Source organism: Polistes fuscatus, unplaced genomic scaffold, assembly GCF_010416935.1.
Source record: "Polistes fuscatus isolate 324 unplaced genomic scaffold, CU_Pfus_HIC Scaffold2, whole genome shotgun sequence".
NCBI classification, from domain to species: domain Eukaryota; kingdom Metazoa; phylum Arthropoda; class Insecta; order Hymenoptera; family Vespidae; genus Polistes; species Polistes fuscatus.
Genome location: NW_025113096.1, coordinates 17,520,657 through 17,541,207, shown reverse-complemented (window position 1 = coordinate 17,541,207; position 20,551 = coordinate 17,520,657). Strand labels below are relative to the sequence as shown.

Here is a 20,551-nt window from a genome sequence, read left to right as displayed (position 1 = left end):
AATATTTATTTTGTATATGATGAGAATTAATAGTTCAATTGAAAGACTTGTGAAAGTAACTTTCTTTGATTATAACAACTAACAAAAAAGAAACACAGAGATGAACACACAAGAAGATCCCACGTCCAATTGTCCTCATTAATTACATTCAGGCCCTTTAACCATCGCAGCCTATCGGCCAGTTAGTTACATCCCATTTACCCGCTTGTCCTTGAGCGAGTAACTCCATTCTTTCATTACAGGTTTCAAACTTTTGTGTTACAGAGATCGCAAAGGTGAGGGCGAGCCTTTTCCAAATCAGCGGCGTTAAAAAAGAGCCGCTGGTTTTGCCAGAACCCGAAGGCGAAGTCACTACGCTTATGGAGAAGGTTTATGTGCCGGTCAAAGAACATCCAGACGTAAGTTATACTCTTATCTTCTTCTTAGCTAACAAAAAAGATTTGAAAAGTACAAATATAAGTTTAGGAAAAGAAAAAAAGAAACAAAAACGAATACTCTAAAAAATAACAAAGTCGGAACACGACCGCCATATTGAAAATAATTTCAATATTATCTTTATCTCTTATGAATTATGCGGCAATATTTATAGCCCATTTGTGCTTGAACATTTGGTTTTATTTAGATGATTAAATAAAAGATACTTAAATATATTACATACAAATAAATATAACTGTAAAGAATAAGTATTGAACGAAAAGTACCAAACTCGTATCGACCGCCATATTGAAAATAGCTCCAAAACAACTTCTATCTTTTATAATTCATATGTTAATCTCTTTGCAAACTATTCGTGCTTAAAAATTAGATTTTATTTAGATCATTAAATAATAGAAATTAGATAAAATTAAAAAATAACATAATATAACTTTAGAAAATAAGTACCAGCAAGGTAAGAACACAAATCGTCTCGGCCGCCATTTTGAAAAATTAACCAAAATCGTTTCTTGCTCGTACAAATTTGCAAAAAAGAAACTTGTGCTTGAAAATCATCTTTAATTTAAATAATTTAATGGACAAACAAAAAAATGTAAAAATATTTTTAAAAGAAAGACAATCGAGACTAATTTAAAAACGAATATTCAAGACAAATAATCGAGAAAACATGGATCTTTCCAGTCCGTGATTTGATAGTAGCTAGGGAGGTAGGCAAGCGGAAGGCCTGTACATAGCATTAGAGGGGCTTGGGGAGGTATATAACCACCGAATGTGTACAGTCAGAAGTTATTTTGATCATGCCCGGAATAGAATCCCTGCAGAAGAGAACGGAACTCTCTCTATCTTTCTTTCTCTATCTTTCACGTCCCTATTGCCGACTTACGGCTCATTGGGATTTAATAAAACGAGGACGAAGGCTAACATTTCTTGCCAAAATAATTTTCCCAACATTTTTCCATTCTCGTTCTTCTTCTTCTTCTTCTTCTTCTTAAATTTATAAGAAGAAGAAAAAAAAACAAAATTATAAAAAGCTTGATGTTTAAATGCAATCTTTTCTTTTCCAACAATCACGTAAAAGGAACTTTAGGTTTATCCTCTATGAGATTCGAACGATAATCGAATTTTTATTTTTTACTAGAATATTTTTTAGTGTTTTAATTGATCTTACGAAGAAGAAAGAAGAGGAAGGAAGATTAATTGTAAGAGAAAGAGCAAGAGAGAAATTTAAATGCTAACTATCACAATGCCAGAATTATATTAGATTCTCTCATGTAAAATGAAGTACGTCTCACGATGTCGTATTAAATGCGACTATATATATATATATATGTATATACACACATATATACGACAGGAAATTCACGAGAGAAAATTACATACGAGACTTATATACACGCAGCCTTCTTTAAACGTACTCTCTTTCTCTCTTTTTTCTCTTTCTGTTTTAAGTGCGGATGTAGACATTCATTGAAACAATTACAACCCACGAAAGACAGTGATTTGTAAATCCTTTTACTCCGTAAGAAAGAGAGAGAGAGAGAGAGAAGGGGGGGAGAGGGATAGAGATACCTATTAAGGTATAATATCAATTACCAATTAGTTGTAACCGTTTTATTTTTCTTTTCTTTCTTTTCTTTTGTCTCCGTGCGCCATTTAATTCGTTACAATTTTAACGTTCAGGATTAAACAAATAATATAATATAATAAAATCTCTTAATTTATATATATATATATATAAAATGAACATGAAATGTTAAAGACTTCTCTTTAATCGGAACTTCAATTATTTTTATCCCATTTTATATCTTCATTTTAAACTTTCTCAGTTTTATCTGGTTTTATACTTCATAATCGATAATCAAGAATATTAAAGGTCGTTCATTTTCTCGAGTTTAATCTTTGCCAGACTCGCGGAAGCATTTTCTCTGCATTATACTCTTGTATATGTGTATGTGCGTGTATGTGTGTGTACGGACGACATCTTATGTTGGAGGAGAGAACTTAAAACGAGAAAGCGGTGAATGTTTTCCTTTTTACTTCTATTTGTGTGTGTATGTATGTATGTATATATGTGCGCGCGCGTGTGTGTATGTGCATATGCGTAAGATATAATATTTTCGTGGCTAGGTGACGAGCGTCTAATAGTTAGAATTTCGCAGAAAATCAGTAAAATTGAAAACCCTTCCTGTTTGGACCATATGGTCCGGTTATTAAAACAGTGGACTGTAGAAAATTTTAATTAATGGATTTGATGATTTATCTTATATTATGAATATTATATTATATCGTATACATAATTATAATTTAAATGATAATATATAATAAATCATAAAATTAATTTTTACTATAAAATAATATCTTTGTTTAACTTAACAGCCACGAATAAGACTTGGTCTTTGCAATTTTCTTAAAAACAATTTTATTTCGTTTATTGAAACATTGATTTTAAACTATTAATAGAAAATCAAATTTATATAATAAAAAGTAAATTATAAAATAAATATTTTCAATTTTAAGATTAGATCCTCTCTGTCATATAATTACCGACACATACGCATATCCTTGATCCGTAGGGTCAACGTGCTCGATTGCTATTACTACAAGAAAGAGAAACAGAGAAAGAAGAAGAAGAAGATACGTCCCGATGCGTTTCACGCGAGATTGCATATTAATGGATATTCTTTTAACTAATGAAAGATAAACGTACACCATCTCATCTTATATATATTTCTCTCTCTCTTCATTTTTTTTTTCTTTTTTTTTCTTTTTTCTTTCCCATATAATATGTATCTATAAATTAATCAAAACAAAATTGAGATAAGCCGTCATTGCACAATACATAATAATATATTACTTGATACTACTCAAATATTATTACTCTCTGTTTTTTTTTAAGTTTATACGTTATAGATCAAGAAAATTTACATTCAATTATTTAACACGAGAAGATTTATATGAGATATAATAACAGTAATAATTTATTATTATTAATTAATTAATTAAACTCTAAACGCGTATCTCTCTTCTCAAATTAAATTCAAAATTAAACGAGTAAAGATGGCACCACAAGCTTCGTTTTAGATCTTCTCGAGTGTATGCGAGGAATATTATTCTAAGAGAATATTATTATTATTATTTATGAAACGATTTTTCTAATGCGTTGTAAATATATTTACTTTATAGCCGTGTGATCGAGCGATGATCGAGCGTCGAAGAGTCGTGCTTATTGGTATTAATGAGACCATCGTAATAAAAAATAGATAAAAATAGATGAAAAAATGCAAGAAAAAGAGAAGGCGAGGGATAGATAGCTAAAAGAAAATAAAATGCATTTAACAATTATTATCTTTAGTCGCACTCTGCCGGTAAAATCATTTCCTTCTCCGTAACCTTTTAAATGATAATTCTATATAATTAAAACTCTCTGATCATCGTATCGTCGACAATCTCATTGTCTTATGTTACCTGTCTTTTAATGATACGACAGTATAATAAGGGATCATGACTAAAAAAAAATATATGCAAGCATGCCATTAACCTAACATGCCTTTTTTTCACATCTTCCAACATATATTAAATAAAATTTTACATACGATTAAGCAAGAATTTATCTATCCAGCTATCTACTTATTTCGTCAACGATCAATCATAATTACGATTATGTTTTTTTTTTCTTACTTTTCGTATTCCAATGCACACGTATGTACATTTTCATTTTATAAATGCCACATTACATTTGTATTATCAAAACGTTATCGTCCTCAAACCCAACACACACGAATCCGAGAGTCAGATAAAGATAATAATGTTTATTCGTCTTTAACATTACTTTCCACGAGCCACTCAATGCTAACTACCGATTATTAACTTATCGGTTATTGTGATACGCTCTTTTATCGATCCATGCGTGCAATAATTATTAGAACGCCCCTCCTATTTTAAATTCAATTCTAATAATTACTTTACGATGACGATTATTCTACATTATCGGATCGATTTAAATCAGACTAATTTCGCTCTCTTATCGTTATTCGTTACCCTCTTGTCGTTTACCCCCACCCCCTATCCCTTCTCCATCACTCACACGTTGCTACTTTCCGTACTACCAATCAAATGAGACCAGTGGCGCTATCTAGATAAACGTTATTGCCAATTGGCGGTTATCTTTACTTATTTACATGTACAATTTTATTTTATTCTATTCAAAATATATGAATTTTTATTTTATAATATTAATTTATTGGTTTTCTTTTTTTTTTGTTGTAGTTCAATTTCGTTGGAAGGATTTTGGGTCCTCGCGGAATGACAGCGAAACAACTGGAACAAGAAACAGGTTGCAAAATAATGGTGCGAGGAAAAGGTTCGATGAGGGATAAAAAGAAGGTAATTAGATTATTTTATTTTCAATGTTATTTTATTAACAATAACTTCTTATGAAAATATTTAAAAAAATCATATATTCCTTGTTATATCGTAATGACTTTAACGTGATCATCTCCTAACAGCTGAATCAGTCACTTGGAAAAAAGTCTTGAAATAGTGCCAAGAGTTGCTTCATTTGTTCAAGGCCGGAATTTGTTGTTTCAGAGAGATTGAATATATAACGAGGCGTATCTATTTCGACTACGATTTCAAATTCATGTTTTCTCATCTCCAGTAGTATCTTTTCAATTCTGGACCAGGTTTAAGAATATTTTACATCATTATATAAAATATATCTAGTTATTTTTCATATTATAGAACTACTATTGTTAAAAATAATATATTTTTCACCATCAAAAATGGCGTCATAAAACGAAGATAAATTGTAGTTGCAATGAAATCCAAAAAAGATTACAAATGTAATATTTAACAATGTAATCGTGCGCATAAAAATTTTATTTGTAGGATATATACCTAGTGTTGTTCAGTTAGGTTAATTTAGATCGTTTGCAACACCGACGCAACCCTGACGCGATTATAATTTCAAGAAAGAAAAAGAAGAATGGTGACATAGTAACAGAGGAAAATATATCTTCGATCAATGGAACTTTTGACTCATCAAAATTCAAAATGCTATGCGTATATACTTCCGGAAATGAATACACGCATAAGTCGTAAGAGAAACGCAGTGTTGAATAAAATGAGAAGTAGCTGCTGTAACTGTGTAACTGATTAGGGCCTTGAGATCGTAGTCGATTAACACGAAATACATACAACTGTGTATGCGTGTTTCTATTTGTATGTGTGCTGTGTGTGTGTGTGTGTGTGTTTATATATGCGTGTGTGTTCGAGAAGTCCTTCATATTTGTTGCAAGTCTTCTTTTAAGTTCGTCCGAACCGACGATAAAAGCAATAAAAACGAATCGCACTTGAAAGTTTCTTAACGTCTGCTTTTCGTCATACCCATTGGCGTAGGCAAGACATAATTTTAAACGAATGGGGTTTTCTGTCATGTCGATCATTTTGGTATTTCAATCTTGATCCAACAAATTTGATTAATCATAAAACTTGCTTATCACTAATATTATTAACAAAAGTATAATTGTTTTTTTTCTAATGTTAATTATTTATTAATATTTTTCGTGTATTAATCAAACACGATGCTGGAGATCTATTAACTAACAAAGTGTTTGTTTCAAGCTGCATGTGATGTACGAGTTAAAATATCGTCGTAAGTATACATGTGTATATTTACATATATACGTGTGCATGTCGTATTATTCTTTTAATATGTTCCGTAACATTTATTTATTAACATTTCTACAATATTGTTAGAAGTGATATTCTTCATAGTAAGAAAAATAAAGTCACGAAGAAAAATTGAAATGATAAGTGTTTTATATCAGGATTGCTTAAACATTTACTTGCAGATATATTTTCGTATTCTATTAGACATGAAATACAAATAAGTATCAAAGATCTTAAAACTCAGTAAATAATTTTGTATCTTGGAAAATTTAGAAATTAAACATTATTTGTTTCAAAAATTAATGTTAAACAAACAGGATAAATTCACAAATTACTTAAACTTGTTTCGTGAATCACGGGTCCGCCATTACATTTTCTTCATAGATCACAGATCCGCTATTATTGGTCTAATTATTTGTTTCTTTTTAATAACGAAGCAACGTGACCTCTCTTAACAAAAAAAAGAAAGTAAAATAAAATCAACATTACGTAATAACGTCGACGATAACAATTTAGTTGTTTTATGCTCTTTTAAGTGAAAAAATCTAACTAGAAAAAGGAAAAAGATTCTATACGTTCGTTTAGAAATAAAATTTCCAAGAGTTGGTTCTCGTATCGATAAAAGTAAATATTTAAACGTCATAAATAATGTGTATAGGATTCTTTTATATATATATATATATTTCTTCATACAAGTTTCAAAAGATTATTGCGATTTTTCATACAATCAATAAATTTTCTTTTACATTGGAAATTAACAACTTTGCAAATAGATCATTTAATACTATAGATAAACTTAAATGCAGAATAATAGCTAAAATAGTTATAGTAATTATCTATGACATTTATGTTAACATGCTTATGCAAATTATGAATAATTATACAGCTATATTAATTTATTTCATTGATTTTTTTAGGTCACTTATTTTTTTAGGCTTTTACTGTACTTGATGTGTTAATGTTTACTATTTTTTTTCTTTCTTTCTACTTTATTTCTTATTAACGAGCACGTACTAATTGTAAGAATAGATTTATTAATTATATTAAATTTACAAGAGTTTCTGTGTTATTTTATGTAACGAAATTTTCGATTTATTCGCGTTATGTTTTTATTAAATTATAGTAAAATATAAAAGTAATATGAAATACGTCAGGTAAGCATGTGTGATGGTTAAACATTTATGTCTTTTGTTTAGAGGTATCTTTTACACTTTTTAAGGTATTCAATATACAAGGCCTTGTATTATTTTCATTGTTATTGTTGTATTAATTTTTTGGTATTATTTTTAATTTGTGTAAGATTATATAAATATTGAAGTAAGGTAAATTAATACTTCTTTTTTTATTTTACCAGGAGGAACAAAACCGAGGTAAACCTAATTGGGAACACCTAACAGACGAATTGCATGTTCTACTGACTGTAGACGACACAGAAAATCGTGCGACCTTGAAACTTGCTCGAGCCGTCGAAGAGGTCAAGAAGCTTCTCGTGCCCGTGGTGAGACAGTTCCAATTATTTTCTTCTTATTATTATTATTGTTTTTGTAACATAATTCTTGTTTTTATTTTGCATTAATTTAATTCAACTTGTTAATTTGGTTGTATCAGAGTCAATTTGATTAGTTTCCTTCCACGCGATTTAATAAATTGAATTTCACGTATAAAACAATACGCGGAATATTCTGACGATGATATCGATTGTTAGCAGGCTGACGGTGAAGACGAGCTAAAAAAGAGGCAACTGATGGAACTCGCAATTATAAATGGTACCTATCGAGATTCCAACACTAAGGTTGCTGCAGCTGCAGGTACCTCTCACAAAATCTAACATTTTAACATGACATACTTGCTGGTTAAATCGTGTAGCTAATTTGACAAGATTTATTAACAGATCATTAACAGTTTAAAATAGGCTATAAAAACTAATGAAAATAATCCGAGATGCGAGTCGACGATCATATAAATGAATTAACCATAATTAAGAACAAAAAATAAACAACTACTAGAATTAATCATTCTAGTAGTTGTTCATTATCTTTAAAATAACACATTGAATTAAATTTAAAAAAAATAATATATCTTGCATTAAAAAAATTGTCTTAATCAGGAACACTTAATTTAATATATTTCGAAATTAATCGTAAAATGAACCGGTCAAAAGAGTGAGTATAGCTTTTGACATTGCAGCCTGTGACGAGGAATGGAGACGTGTGGCTGCGGCCGCAGCAGAAACGCAACGTCTTCTACCTGGTTTAGCGACACCAATGAGGGCACAAAGTGCACCATTGGGTGCACCGTTGATATTGTCCCCAAGGATATCGGTGCCAACCACTGCGGCATCCTTGCTCAATGGTTCAGGTCCACCAGGATCTCTTCTGTCAGCTGGTGATCCACATGGACTGATCTACACACCTTATGCGGACTACGCCAATTATGCTGCGTTAGCAGCCTCGCCACTTCTCACCGAGTATGCCACTGCGGACCATTCTGGTGGGTTGTTCGCTCGCTGATCCTCTGTCTCTCTCTCTCTCTCTTTTTTTCGTCTTCTCTTTTTCAAAACAAACAAAAAAATAATTACGAAAAGAGAAAATCCCGACAAGTCGACCGAAACATTTTTTCAACGGCTACCAAATAAACCAAAACCCACCCCCTCCCCCGAGAGCCCCAACAATTTTCCACTCCATCACAAAACCATACAACCACAGACATATTTGTTGTTGTTTTTTTTTTTCTTCTCGACAATTCGATCGTTTCCCCGTCAACAACCTTCCTTACGGGATCTACGTGATCCAGAAAGCTCTACCTGCCTCTCTGTACGCTGGTCTCGATCCTAGAGCGAAGCTTGACGTCTTGCGTTTTTCTCGGAAGAAAAACCGAATTTTATAATCGTCGTTTAGAAGACGAATCTCTCGTTATATTTTTTATTATTATTATTATTATTATTATTATTATTATTATTATTATTATTATTATTATTATTATTATTATATATATTATATTATTATTATTATTATATTATTATTATTATTATTATTATTATTATTATTATTATTATTATCATCATCATCATCATCATCATCATTATATTATTATTATTATTAGTAGTAGTAGTAGTAATAGTAGTAATATTATTATTATTATTATTATTATTATTATTATTATTATTATTAGTATTAGTATTAGTATTATACGATAATAATTGTTCATTGTAATCAGGGACTTCTCGTATATTTCTTACGGCGTACCACCGTGTTATTAGATATGTCCCATTTTCTCTTCTTTTTTTTTCTTTTGTTTTTTATCGTTTAATTGTCATCGTTTTCGGTAAGTGCGAGTTTAGCAAGAACAGCAAAGCCGAATCAGTCATTTACTAGTCGCCGCGTCACAGTCGGGATAAAGATTCTTTTAGGGTAAAAGTACACATTACACGCATATATTGTGCCCTTTCGAGCGTAATAATGGCGGCTGCCAGTGTACATAGACGCGATAGCGAAGATGATGCTCCACCATAGTGCCTCGAATAGAAAAATCTGTTAGGAATCAATAAGTGTGATAGGAGAATAGACGTTTTTATACTTTTTTTTTTTATTTTATTCTTTTCTTTTTTTTAATCTGCATCATTTCTTTTTTTTCTCATGACGCACTCGCGGGAAAAGTATTTTATTTTTATTTTTATTTTTTAATTTATTTTTTTAATAATTGCAAACGCTGCTCAAGCATCGAACGATCACATCCCTAACATTCTCCCCTTCCCCTTATAACACACGCAATCCTCACCTCTCTTTTTCGCATAATTAATTTAATTAATTAATTAATCCACGTATCATTCGCATTACTTTCAGAAAGCACGAATATGCGAATTTACGCGAGTTAAGAATAAAAAAAAAACAGAAAAAGGACAAGAAATCGTCTTGTATAGTGCGGCGCAGACGTTCGCGCCATAATTTTTACATACTAGTCCAAAAAAAATTATTTTTTATTTTCTATTCTTTTCTTTTTCTTTTTCTTTTTTTTTTAAATATATATATATATACACCACAATAGAAAAAAGATCGAAGAGATTTTTTCTTTTTTCCTTTGTTTTTAATTAAACACGGTGATTCTACTTAGACGATCCAAGATGATAAAACGTGCGGTGAAAAATATTAAATGGTTATTTATAATCGGTTCTTGTTGTTTTGTCGATCGAAGTACACACCTTGTTCTTGACGCTTAAATTTTTTTTTATTAATAATAATAATAATAATATATATATAAATATTATACGTGTCAACGATATACCTTTTATATTACCGTCCAATCTCTAATCATTAAATATCAAGAAATTTGTGGTCGCAATGTACCGAGGAAAAGTAAAATTTTACGCGTACAGTATTTAACGTGCAGTTGGTCTTTTTTTTTTATTATTATTATTATTATTTTTATTATTTTTATTATTAATATTATTATTACTATTGTCGATATAGTAGTTTATTACCGGTACGGAGAGCATTATTAATTAGTACCATTTAAATTATCGTATCTAATATATTTTTTTTTCTTTTCTTTTCTTTTCTTTTCTTTTCTTTGTTTATTTTTTTTTATATGCAAAGAAGAATTCAGTTACCTCAAGGTACGTTTTTTTTATACTCGAAGTAAATAACAATTAATGTACGTAGTTTACGTATATATTTATAATTGTTATATTTTCAATTTTACAGAACAGATATATGTATATGAGTATTTTATATAATATATATATATATAAACACATATATGGATTATCTCGTTTAGATGAGATATCCGAATTAGTATAGCACGTTTACCGTGCTTTGCTCAATGCAATAATCAAAGGCCATGCGTTGCAGTTATACGCCTACCCGAATCTACATAATACACGCACATATGCATAATTATGTTTAAGTCTGATTTATGTGTACGTGTGTGTATGTGTATATGACGGAATATGATATATCGTATTTATTGAATTATTATAATAAATTGTTAGTTTGTAGATTTTTTGTTTAATTATATTTTAAAATTAAGTCTCGAGAGAGGCCATTTTGTGTGCCCCGGTTTATACAGTTGATACTCTTTATTTTATTAACTTTGGAAACGTTTATCCGTATTAAAACAATTTACGTCTATCTATTTTCTTTTAATTTTTTTTTTTTTTTTTTTCATAAAATGGTGATGGTTCTCAATAGTAAATTTCGCGTTTTATTTTGCATTTTTCTTTTTATTCTTTCTGATCTTTTTTCTTTTCCTTTTTTTCTTTTTTTTTTTTAATTTCTAAATCTCTAAATTTTTTTAACATAATTTTAATAATCGCTATATAAAACTACAAAGTACACAGGTCTAGAATCTCAAACGAATCCCTAGGGTTGAATTTCTAACACACGGAATGTAATAACAACTAACTCGATCGACCTTTTCTTTTCCTACGAAACTCACACTCGTACAAACATTTTCTCACGCTTCAACTTTTTTACCTAGTCGTCCCAATTATCCAATCAAATCGTACCATTTGCTGCAATCAATTATTCAGTACAAAGTGCAGTCATTAAAATTTTGTCTGTAAAAAGTAGCCCAATAAAAAGAAAATTAGATAATTGAATTGAGAAACGATAAATTTTATTTTGTTTTTTTTTTAATGGGATTTAGGTAAAAAAAAAAATGTAAAAAATGACAATAATTATGATAATGGTATATATTATAATAACAAACTTTAGGAGAAAGATAAAAGAAAATAATAATAATAATGATGAAAGAAAGAAAATCGTTTTAACCCCTCGAGTACCTTTTTTTTATCTAATATATCAGGATATTCTTTTTCTTTTTATAAGGTAACACTTATGGTATTTTTTTCTGTTTGATAGTCGATGATAGATGAAGCATAACATATATGTATATATATATATATGTATACGTAGGATTTTTCTAGGCAATTGGTAGTCGTAGGAAAATTACCCAGGGACCAAACATATTCAATGTTTCAGGACTGATGGTTCTAGCGTATGTTTGTAGTTTAAGGGATATTTTAACGAAAGTTATAGATTAAAAAGTTACTCTTCTTACGAATAATAAGTAGACGAAGTATAATATATGAACGGAGTAGAATTAAAAAAAAAAAAAAAAAAAAAAGAAAATGTCGTTAGTATTTAGAAGAGTATTTTGAAAATATTTCTCGAATCTCGCGAACCTTTTGATACATATTCTTTCAACGTGACATTACGAAAAAAAAATTATAATATAATATAATAAAATAAAATAAAATAAAGTTAGGCTATTAAGAGAGAGACGATAACATGTACATTATTTTATATAAATTATATTATATCATACCTCTACGATTATTTAATTTTATTTTTATATAAACACGAATGAAAGATTTTTTTTTTAGATAGTCAGTTTTATAGGCTTAGATTTTTAGACAATTTAAGAAATTTTTAAGATGGTGTATCCGTTACGATTATCTTTTGAAACAATACGAAAAGCAAAAAAATACTCACGCGGAGAAGAAAAGTAAAATGGGGCTGGTGTTGTTACGTATATGTATATTCTTTTCTTTCTTTTTTTATTATTTTTATTTTTATTATTCTTTTTTACTTTTTAATTAATTATTATAATTAAAATATACTAAAGACTAAGCTGATTTCTTGAATAATCAAAAGTGAAATCGTAGTAGCCATATATGACGAGTGAGAAGGAATCCAATTTTCTCTTTTTTTTTCTTCTTCCTCTTTCTTAAATCACTCAACTCAACAACCACAACCATAAAAAAAAGAGCGTGTTATACTTGTGTTTATTTGCTATATATAGTTTTAAAAACATGATTATTTTCGTTATGTGTATAAGGATTGTTTCGTGGATGAATAGTAAGCGTAATACGATATATTTATTATTTTCATAAATAATGGGATTAGAAGAAATTATTTTGTATGATATAATTTGAAACAGCGTAAAGCTTACTCTTCACGTTGCAAACCTACAAAATAATTAGGTCGCGGTCATGTAAATCACAATCTTACCTAACAGATAATCCACAAATGAAAAATTTCTTTTTCATAATAAATCTCAAATTGAAATATATTTCATAAAATATCAACAAAATATTTGGATAGTGATTTACGACCGTACCGGGTGACCCCCAAATGTAAAATGTTAATTTATCAGTTCTTGTTTAATCTAGCAGCAAGACGATATCAAACATTTGTTTGCCATGCTGACTACTGTGGAATTAAATACGTGATCGAACGATAGAAAGAAAGGAATCCAAAAAAAAACAAAAAACAAAACAAAATGAAAAACAGAATATAACGAAAAGAGAGATAATAAGAAGTCACATTCTTCCCCTCCCCAACACGTTTATATACACAACTTAACTAATTACAGCAACCAACAACAACAACAACAATCAACTGCAACAACAATAATAATAATTAAAAAAAAAATATCACACACAAAATGCAAGAAACAAATTTGGTCGATTATTTACATTTGTATGTTGGGCACAGGTGCAGCAGCCGCTGCGAAGCAGCGTAGGCACCTGGGTCAGATTCGTGAGCACCCTTATCAAAGGGCTGGCGCTCTCTCGTGAATTCGCAGAGAGCACAGAGAGTACTGTTAACGCCTCTGCGCGGAAAGGTTAGTCCTAAACTTGTTAGTCTTTTTTTAATTTTTCATTTTATTACCGCCTATATATTATTATTATTATTATTATTATTATTATTATTATTATTATTATTATTATTATTATTATTATTACCATCATTATATACAAGAGAGAGAGAAAGGGAGAAAGAAAGAAAGAAAGAAAGAAAGAAAGAGAGTGAAAGTGGAATGTATAAATATGAATGAGAACGTTATAAAAAGAAAAAAATGAATGAATGAATGAGAGTGGAAGAATTATTGAGAAAGTGAGAGAGAGAGAGAGAGAGAGAGAGAGAGAGAGAGAGAGAGAGCTTTCACACGGCAACTTCGTAAAAAGTTATTTTTCGACGTTAGCCAAAAAAACGTGTGTACGCTCGTCCCGTGTACCTGACGCCGTATCAATTGATTCGGTTTATTTCTTCTTTTTTTTTTTTTTTTTTTTTTTAATTTTCATGTTTTTATTTTTTAATCTTATATGAAACCATTGTATTTTTTTTCTCTTCTTTTTTATACGGAAATTTTTATAAATCATTATTGTTTTTAATATTATTTTAATATTATTAAAAAAAAAAAATACTTGGAAGTATTAATAATAATGGCACGATTTGCCTACCTCTGTGAGAAGAAAACACAAACAAAATAGTCATCTTTCTGTTGTCAGTTTATTTTTTTTTTTTTTTTTAATTTTCTTTTTATATATTTTCTTTTTGTTTAATTATTAATTATTCTTTTCTTTTTTTTTTCTTTTTTTTCTTCTTTTTTTTTAACAATACATCACATTTTATAAAAGAACGAATGATCGTGTAAATTTACTTTTACGTATATACGTCTACATGAAACAGGGAGAAAATAAAATATCAGTTGATATTTATGTGCATAGATGCTTGGCCCTAAGTCTTGGTAATAATGAAGTAGAGTATTATTATTTACGATAAAGAAGAAAGGGAAAAAAATATAATAACAATGAATCAAACACGAAGGATACAATTTGAAGAACGTTTATTACGTTCATATACTTTGGCGTAACTCCCCGCTCTTAGGTCTAAGCAATTTTAGGAAGGAACAACTTCCTGTCGTCACATGTATTATTATTATTATTATTATTATTATTATTATTATTATTATTATTACTATTATTTTCTATTAAGGCCATAAGAGAGAGAAAAAGAACAAATTCTCTCCAGCGAACGCTAGATGTGGGTGAGCACCTTCCCCCCCATCCGCACGATATTTACATATGTAAACTAAGAGCATTATGGGTTTTTTATTTTACTTCAAATGTCAATATTTTTGTTCGCAAAAATTTTAGCTTCCCTGACGCATCGAGGATTCAAAAGAAACCAAAAAAAAAGAATAAAAATAATCACGTAAAAAAGCGAATTTGATTTATTTGTGAGCAGGATAGGGGCAGTTTGGTGTTTGGTGTGAGAGAGGACAGTGAAATATTATTTGGTGCTTAAAACGTAAAATTAAGATTTTTCAGTCGCCGTCTATTATTGTAAATGCTTCTAGGAAATTATGTTTATTTGCATTTTCTTTTATATATATACACATATATATATATCTCTTGGCAACTTGTGCCTGTGGAACACTTGTTGATCTTCCATTTAAAATGTATATAAAATTATACATACATCTATATATATATACACACGTATGATTAAATAATAATTATTATTATTATGATTATTATTATTATTATTATTAATTATTATTAGTAGTATAATTATTATAGTTATGATTAGTTATGATTATGATTATGATTATGGTTATTATTATTAATTATTATTATTATTGTTATTATTATTATTATTATTATTATTATTATTATTATTATTATTATTATTATTATTATTATTATACGAATGAAATAAATATTTATATGAATGAAAGATCTCTTGATTCGTACAAAAGACTTCAGGGATGGTAACGCGATACGATGTTCGAAGGTTCATAATACATTATTTTGTTATTACAGGACGTTTCTATCAGTTAAGTTTGCTTTCCGTGTTCCATAAGTTTGCTTAATTAAGAAAAATGATGCGATTTAAACATTTATTTAAATTATTATCGGTATAGGAATTTATTAGTTAGAAAATTATTAGTATTTTTGTACATTCATAAACGAACACATTATTTTTTGCAAACTTTGTAGATAAATCGTTTTTATCGTCGATAAATGCCTATTTTCTTTTCTTTTCTTGTTTTTTCTTTTTACGCGTATACATAATTTACTCACATAACACGTGATTCGTGATATTTGGATAATAGTCTACAGGAATAGGAAAATTTCGATTGTATCTTTTCTATATATATTTTAAGAGTAGGATAAAATGCTGTCGGAGATGGTGTCCAACCCTATTTTTTTTTTGTATTAGCACTAACATTAACTTCTTTATTATTTATTTATTATTTTCTCTCACAGTTGATATAATTGACACCCTTTTTTATCATAGACGCAAATATCATCCATTACATAAAACTACTGCACAACTGCACCGTATTTTATAAGACTAACAAAAATGCTCCACATGGCCAAGTTGACACTAACTTTGATTCTATTTTATACATGCATATATATGTGTGTGTATACGCGTGTGCCTTTATAAATAAAAATACAAACACACATACGCAAAACACTAGCACAAATTTACATGGCTGACCTGACTTACAATTTTATTTATAAGAACACATTTTACATGAACGTAAAACACACATATACATACGCACGCATATATATGTAAGGCATAAAAATACATTTAATAAATATTTTAGTTAATACTGTACAAAAAAAAAGACAAACAAAAAAAATAATATGCTTTTTGGAAATGCCTGGAATTGTACTATAGATATGTCCTACATTATGGCACGTGCCTAACTCATGAGCCTCTGACACCTGCTTGCTGATGGGATATTAATCACTATAATTAATATAATATGATTCCACATAATAATAATAATATTAAAAAATAACGATGCATTAGTATTTTTTCATTATGTATAATGTCATTTTTAATTATCGGCGCAGTTTGGTGGTGGCAGGTGCACACCCTAAGCTGCCTTTTGTATGAAACCAATAATGTTATGTCAAAATAACGATTTACATGTGTAATGGCGCGATTACTATATACATGTATATATATATATATTTATTAATTATATATATTTTTATACACAACATATATATATATAATACAATACTTTATCATTTATGTATATGTATATATATATATATATATATACATACATATATATAGTGCTACAAACTTAATTTTCTATATACTTTAATAATTTTGCATCTCTATCGATACATCTAATCTGTATTCGTATTTTGTTATCATTTTTAGTCACTTATCCTTTTTTACAAATGCCTTATAGTCTTCGTGGCTGTCCTATGCGCGGGGAGAGTACATGAGCCATATTTAAAAAAAATTAAAAAATATATATTAAAAAAAAAAAAAAGTAAGAATGTAGAATTAAAACAAAAGCACACAGAAAAAAAAATGAAAAAAGTTTCTTCTGACAGAAAAATGTTTACCGAATATAATAACTAAAAAATACAATAAAAACTACAATGTGATTTCGTACTATATTGTGTGGACGAAAAATGCAAATTTATTTTTTATTTAAATGTTATATTATTTAATTGTTGTATATTTGTTATTTATTTGTCGAGAATGAAATCTCTCACGATATGTACGAATCACAAACGCTTCAAACTAATATTTATTTACAAGTGACACAAGTGTAAAGCAATGCTGCTGGTTCCTCTCACACTTTTGCATCTTTTTCATATATAGGAGTTTACTTCTCTCTATCTCCTTTATTTCGTTTTATATATATATATATATATATATATATATATATTTATGTATATAATCTGAAATTAAACAAAATTAGATATATGTTATATTAACCAATTTATGTGTAATTATATTGTCGGGGTAATAATTGGATAAACATAGTTTTGTTTTTTTTTTTCAACAAAAGGAAAAAAAACTTAAAATCTCTTAACCATTCACAAGTATATATGTTTTAATAATCTCTTATTACACGAGGTATAATACACCTTAAGTATTATAGATATTAAAAAAAGAATAATGAATGAAAAAAACAAAACAAGAGCATTGCTTTCCATTAACCATATCTCTCAGCTGACAAGCTATTTTAGATACTTAAATGTTAACGTCGGTCAGTCATAATCAGAATACTAACAAACTGTTTTCTTTTCTTTCTTGTTAACCCTGGTTGCCCATGGCCTGTAGGCTTGGAGTGCTAACAATGGAATCCACTCGTCCCGTGCTAACACCTGGACTCTGGAACAGCATCCGCGCATTCGATCGAATCATCAACCAGCCGACACCACCTTCGCCGTCCGCGTCACCAGCCCTGTTCGTCAAGCTTATCCATCCTGTATCCTATTGATGTTCAAACAAATTCGTATTTTTCGTTAATAGATTAGATATATATATATATAGTTACACAGATTAGTTAATTAGATAGATAGATAAATAGTTAGAGTTAGTTAGTTAGATAGATAGATAAATCCATACATTACATACATACATGCATAAGTATTGGATTGGAATAAATGTTTGTAAAGTTTTCCAATAAACATGATACAAACATTCGTTCCCATCTAATAAATTTATGTAAAATACAGTCCTTGGTTCTCTTATCATGTGATTGGTATTCTAAGAGATATATATATACATATATTTATATATTTTTATATATTAGGTTGTCCGGAAATGTTAAACACTTTACTGGTCGGTGCTTTTGGATGAAAACCGTGTAGAATGTTGGAGTAGTTTTATATACTTATATATAAAATGAGAACCTCCAAATAAACTTCAATATGCTTTATTTACGTATAATGCATCGAAATTAATCTTATTACCGATCAGCAATGTTCAATTATATCATATATTTATAAATATATGGCACAAACTTTCCGGGCAACCCAATATATGCATATATAAATATATACATACGTTCAGATCGGGATATATCATTAAATCATTTTTCTCCGTCCGTCCGTCCGCGTCCGATTATAATATTATTTAACATCTTCACATTAGGATCTAACGTTCCACCCATAAATCTTGCAGCTATCTCCTGAGAACAAATTTTCAATTGATCTCGTTTGTTAATTGAATAACTTCTTTTTTTTTTTTCAAACGGACGAACCCTATGCAATTTTTATATTATTATCTTTTTGTTTATGCATAAACAATGATAGTAACAATAACAACAATAAAACCTCGGATGTTGGTATTAAATTAGGATGTTCGAATCTTTTTTTTTTATTTTTACTTTGTTTTCTTAAAAAATAGCAAAATTGTTTCATAATAAATAACACTGGTAAAATTGGAACGGTTAAACTTAAATAATAACGATGTAGTCGATGGTCGGTGAACTCTATAAAATTCAATAGGAAAGAAAAAGAATTAATAATAGATTTAACCACATATTAGGAAAAGAAAACATTGTTTTCCATGAGCGGCGGCGAGATTAATAAATATTGGCTTTACAGTACTTACTGCTGCTAATGTAGCAACAACATAAGAAAGCGAGCGACGGTATATCAACTTAAAAAGATAAAGAAAAAGAAAAAAAAACAAAATATTATAGATAATATTGCATATATACAGATCGTGTGGAGAGCGTTAATAATTTTTGTTTTTCCCTAATCTCTAACTTCTAATTTCTAATTTTTAACACACACAGTAAACAGGTATCCACGCAAGAGGAAAGTTAAATGAAGAACAGGTAAAACTATTTTAAATCGAATTACCTCTGTGTGTTGGAAAGACATAAAATATGTTTTAATGAAGTAATTAAAATGATTTAATTGTTCGTCCAGCTTGTTTGAAATAAATGGAAGCTTGAACGAGAGAGTGATATTAGACGTGGCATTTGCATACACATATTAATTGTGCCAAAATTCAAAGTTTGATGATACCATTAGATTTTTTCTTTCCCGTATGATTTTTTTTACCTATCAATGATTAGATTTATTGTTAGATTTCGTAAAAAATTTTCGACTGTAAAATTATAAAATGTAATAACAAGGACTACAGATTTTATAAGTATTCTTGTCCGTAAATCGAGAAAACTTATACGTACGCGTTGCATGTGTTAATGAGTATGTATAAGTAAAATATATATTATGTTAGTATAAAAAAAAAGGTACTTTAAAAGTACTTCTATACTTAAGTACGTTATATAGTTACTAAAAGTAATTATATAACGTCGTTAAAATTTTGTTGAGTTTATAGAAATATGCCGCAAGACATTTTTAAGTTTATCATAATCATTTAAAAATATAACAATAAAAGGGGCAATTCAAGAGGCATATGCTTTTTATAAATGCGTATAATTTTATACGATGATAAAATGCAATGGGCAATAATATTGAATAAAAAATAGATCTGTTGTTATCACTTTTTGCTGCAAAATTATTATTATTATTATTAATATATTATATTATATTATATCATATTATATATATATATTATATTATCTATTATTATATTATATATTATATTAAGATATATAAATACACACACATGCATACATAATCTTGTATGTATATGTTCATATGTGCAGGAGAGCGATTGCGTGAGAGATTGATTGATTTACTTAATATTGATTAACATCATATATTAATTTGCACTTTGTTGAATTTTAGGTCTGCCATATGTATATGTAATTTATAAGAGTTTTTAGTATACATTTATTTCTCTGTATAGTTTATATTTCAAAATGTAATATTTTCTGCCTCGTCGTTTAGTTTAAATATTTTCTGAGA

The 20,551-nt window shown here is 28.7% G+C and overlaps 1 protein-coding gene across 4 annotated transcripts in view; it reads left to right on the top strand.

Moving 5' to 3' along the window:
- LOC122516359 (protein held out wings) overlaps nucleotides 1–20,149 on the top strand; it is a 58,233-nt gene extending 38,084 nt beyond the window's left edge. The window contains exons 2-8 of one of the 4 annotated variants that reach the window (XM_043634099.1): nucleotides 265–398; nucleotides 4,702–4,818; nucleotides 7,460–7,600; nucleotides 7,814–7,913; nucleotides 8,278–8,595; nucleotides 13,602–13,731; nucleotides 18,003–20,149. In XM_043634099.1, coding sequence (XP_043490034.1) covers nucleotides 265–398; nucleotides 4,702–4,818; nucleotides 7,460–7,600; nucleotides 7,814–7,913; nucleotides 8,278–8,595; nucleotides 13,602–13,684 — 893 coding nt within the window. In that variant the 3' untranslated portion in view covers nucleotides 13,685–13,731; nucleotides 18,003–20,149. Of the gene's footprint in view, nucleotides 1–264; nucleotides 399–4,701; nucleotides 4,819–7,459; nucleotides 7,601–7,810; nucleotides 7,914–8,277; nucleotides 9,012–13,601; nucleotides 13,732–18,002 lie in introns of those variants that run through there. The other 3 variants (XM_043634100.1, XM_043634098.1, XM_043634101.1) reach the window with 3 other exon arrangements.
- Nucleotides 20,150–20,551: the final 402 nt, after the last annotated feature.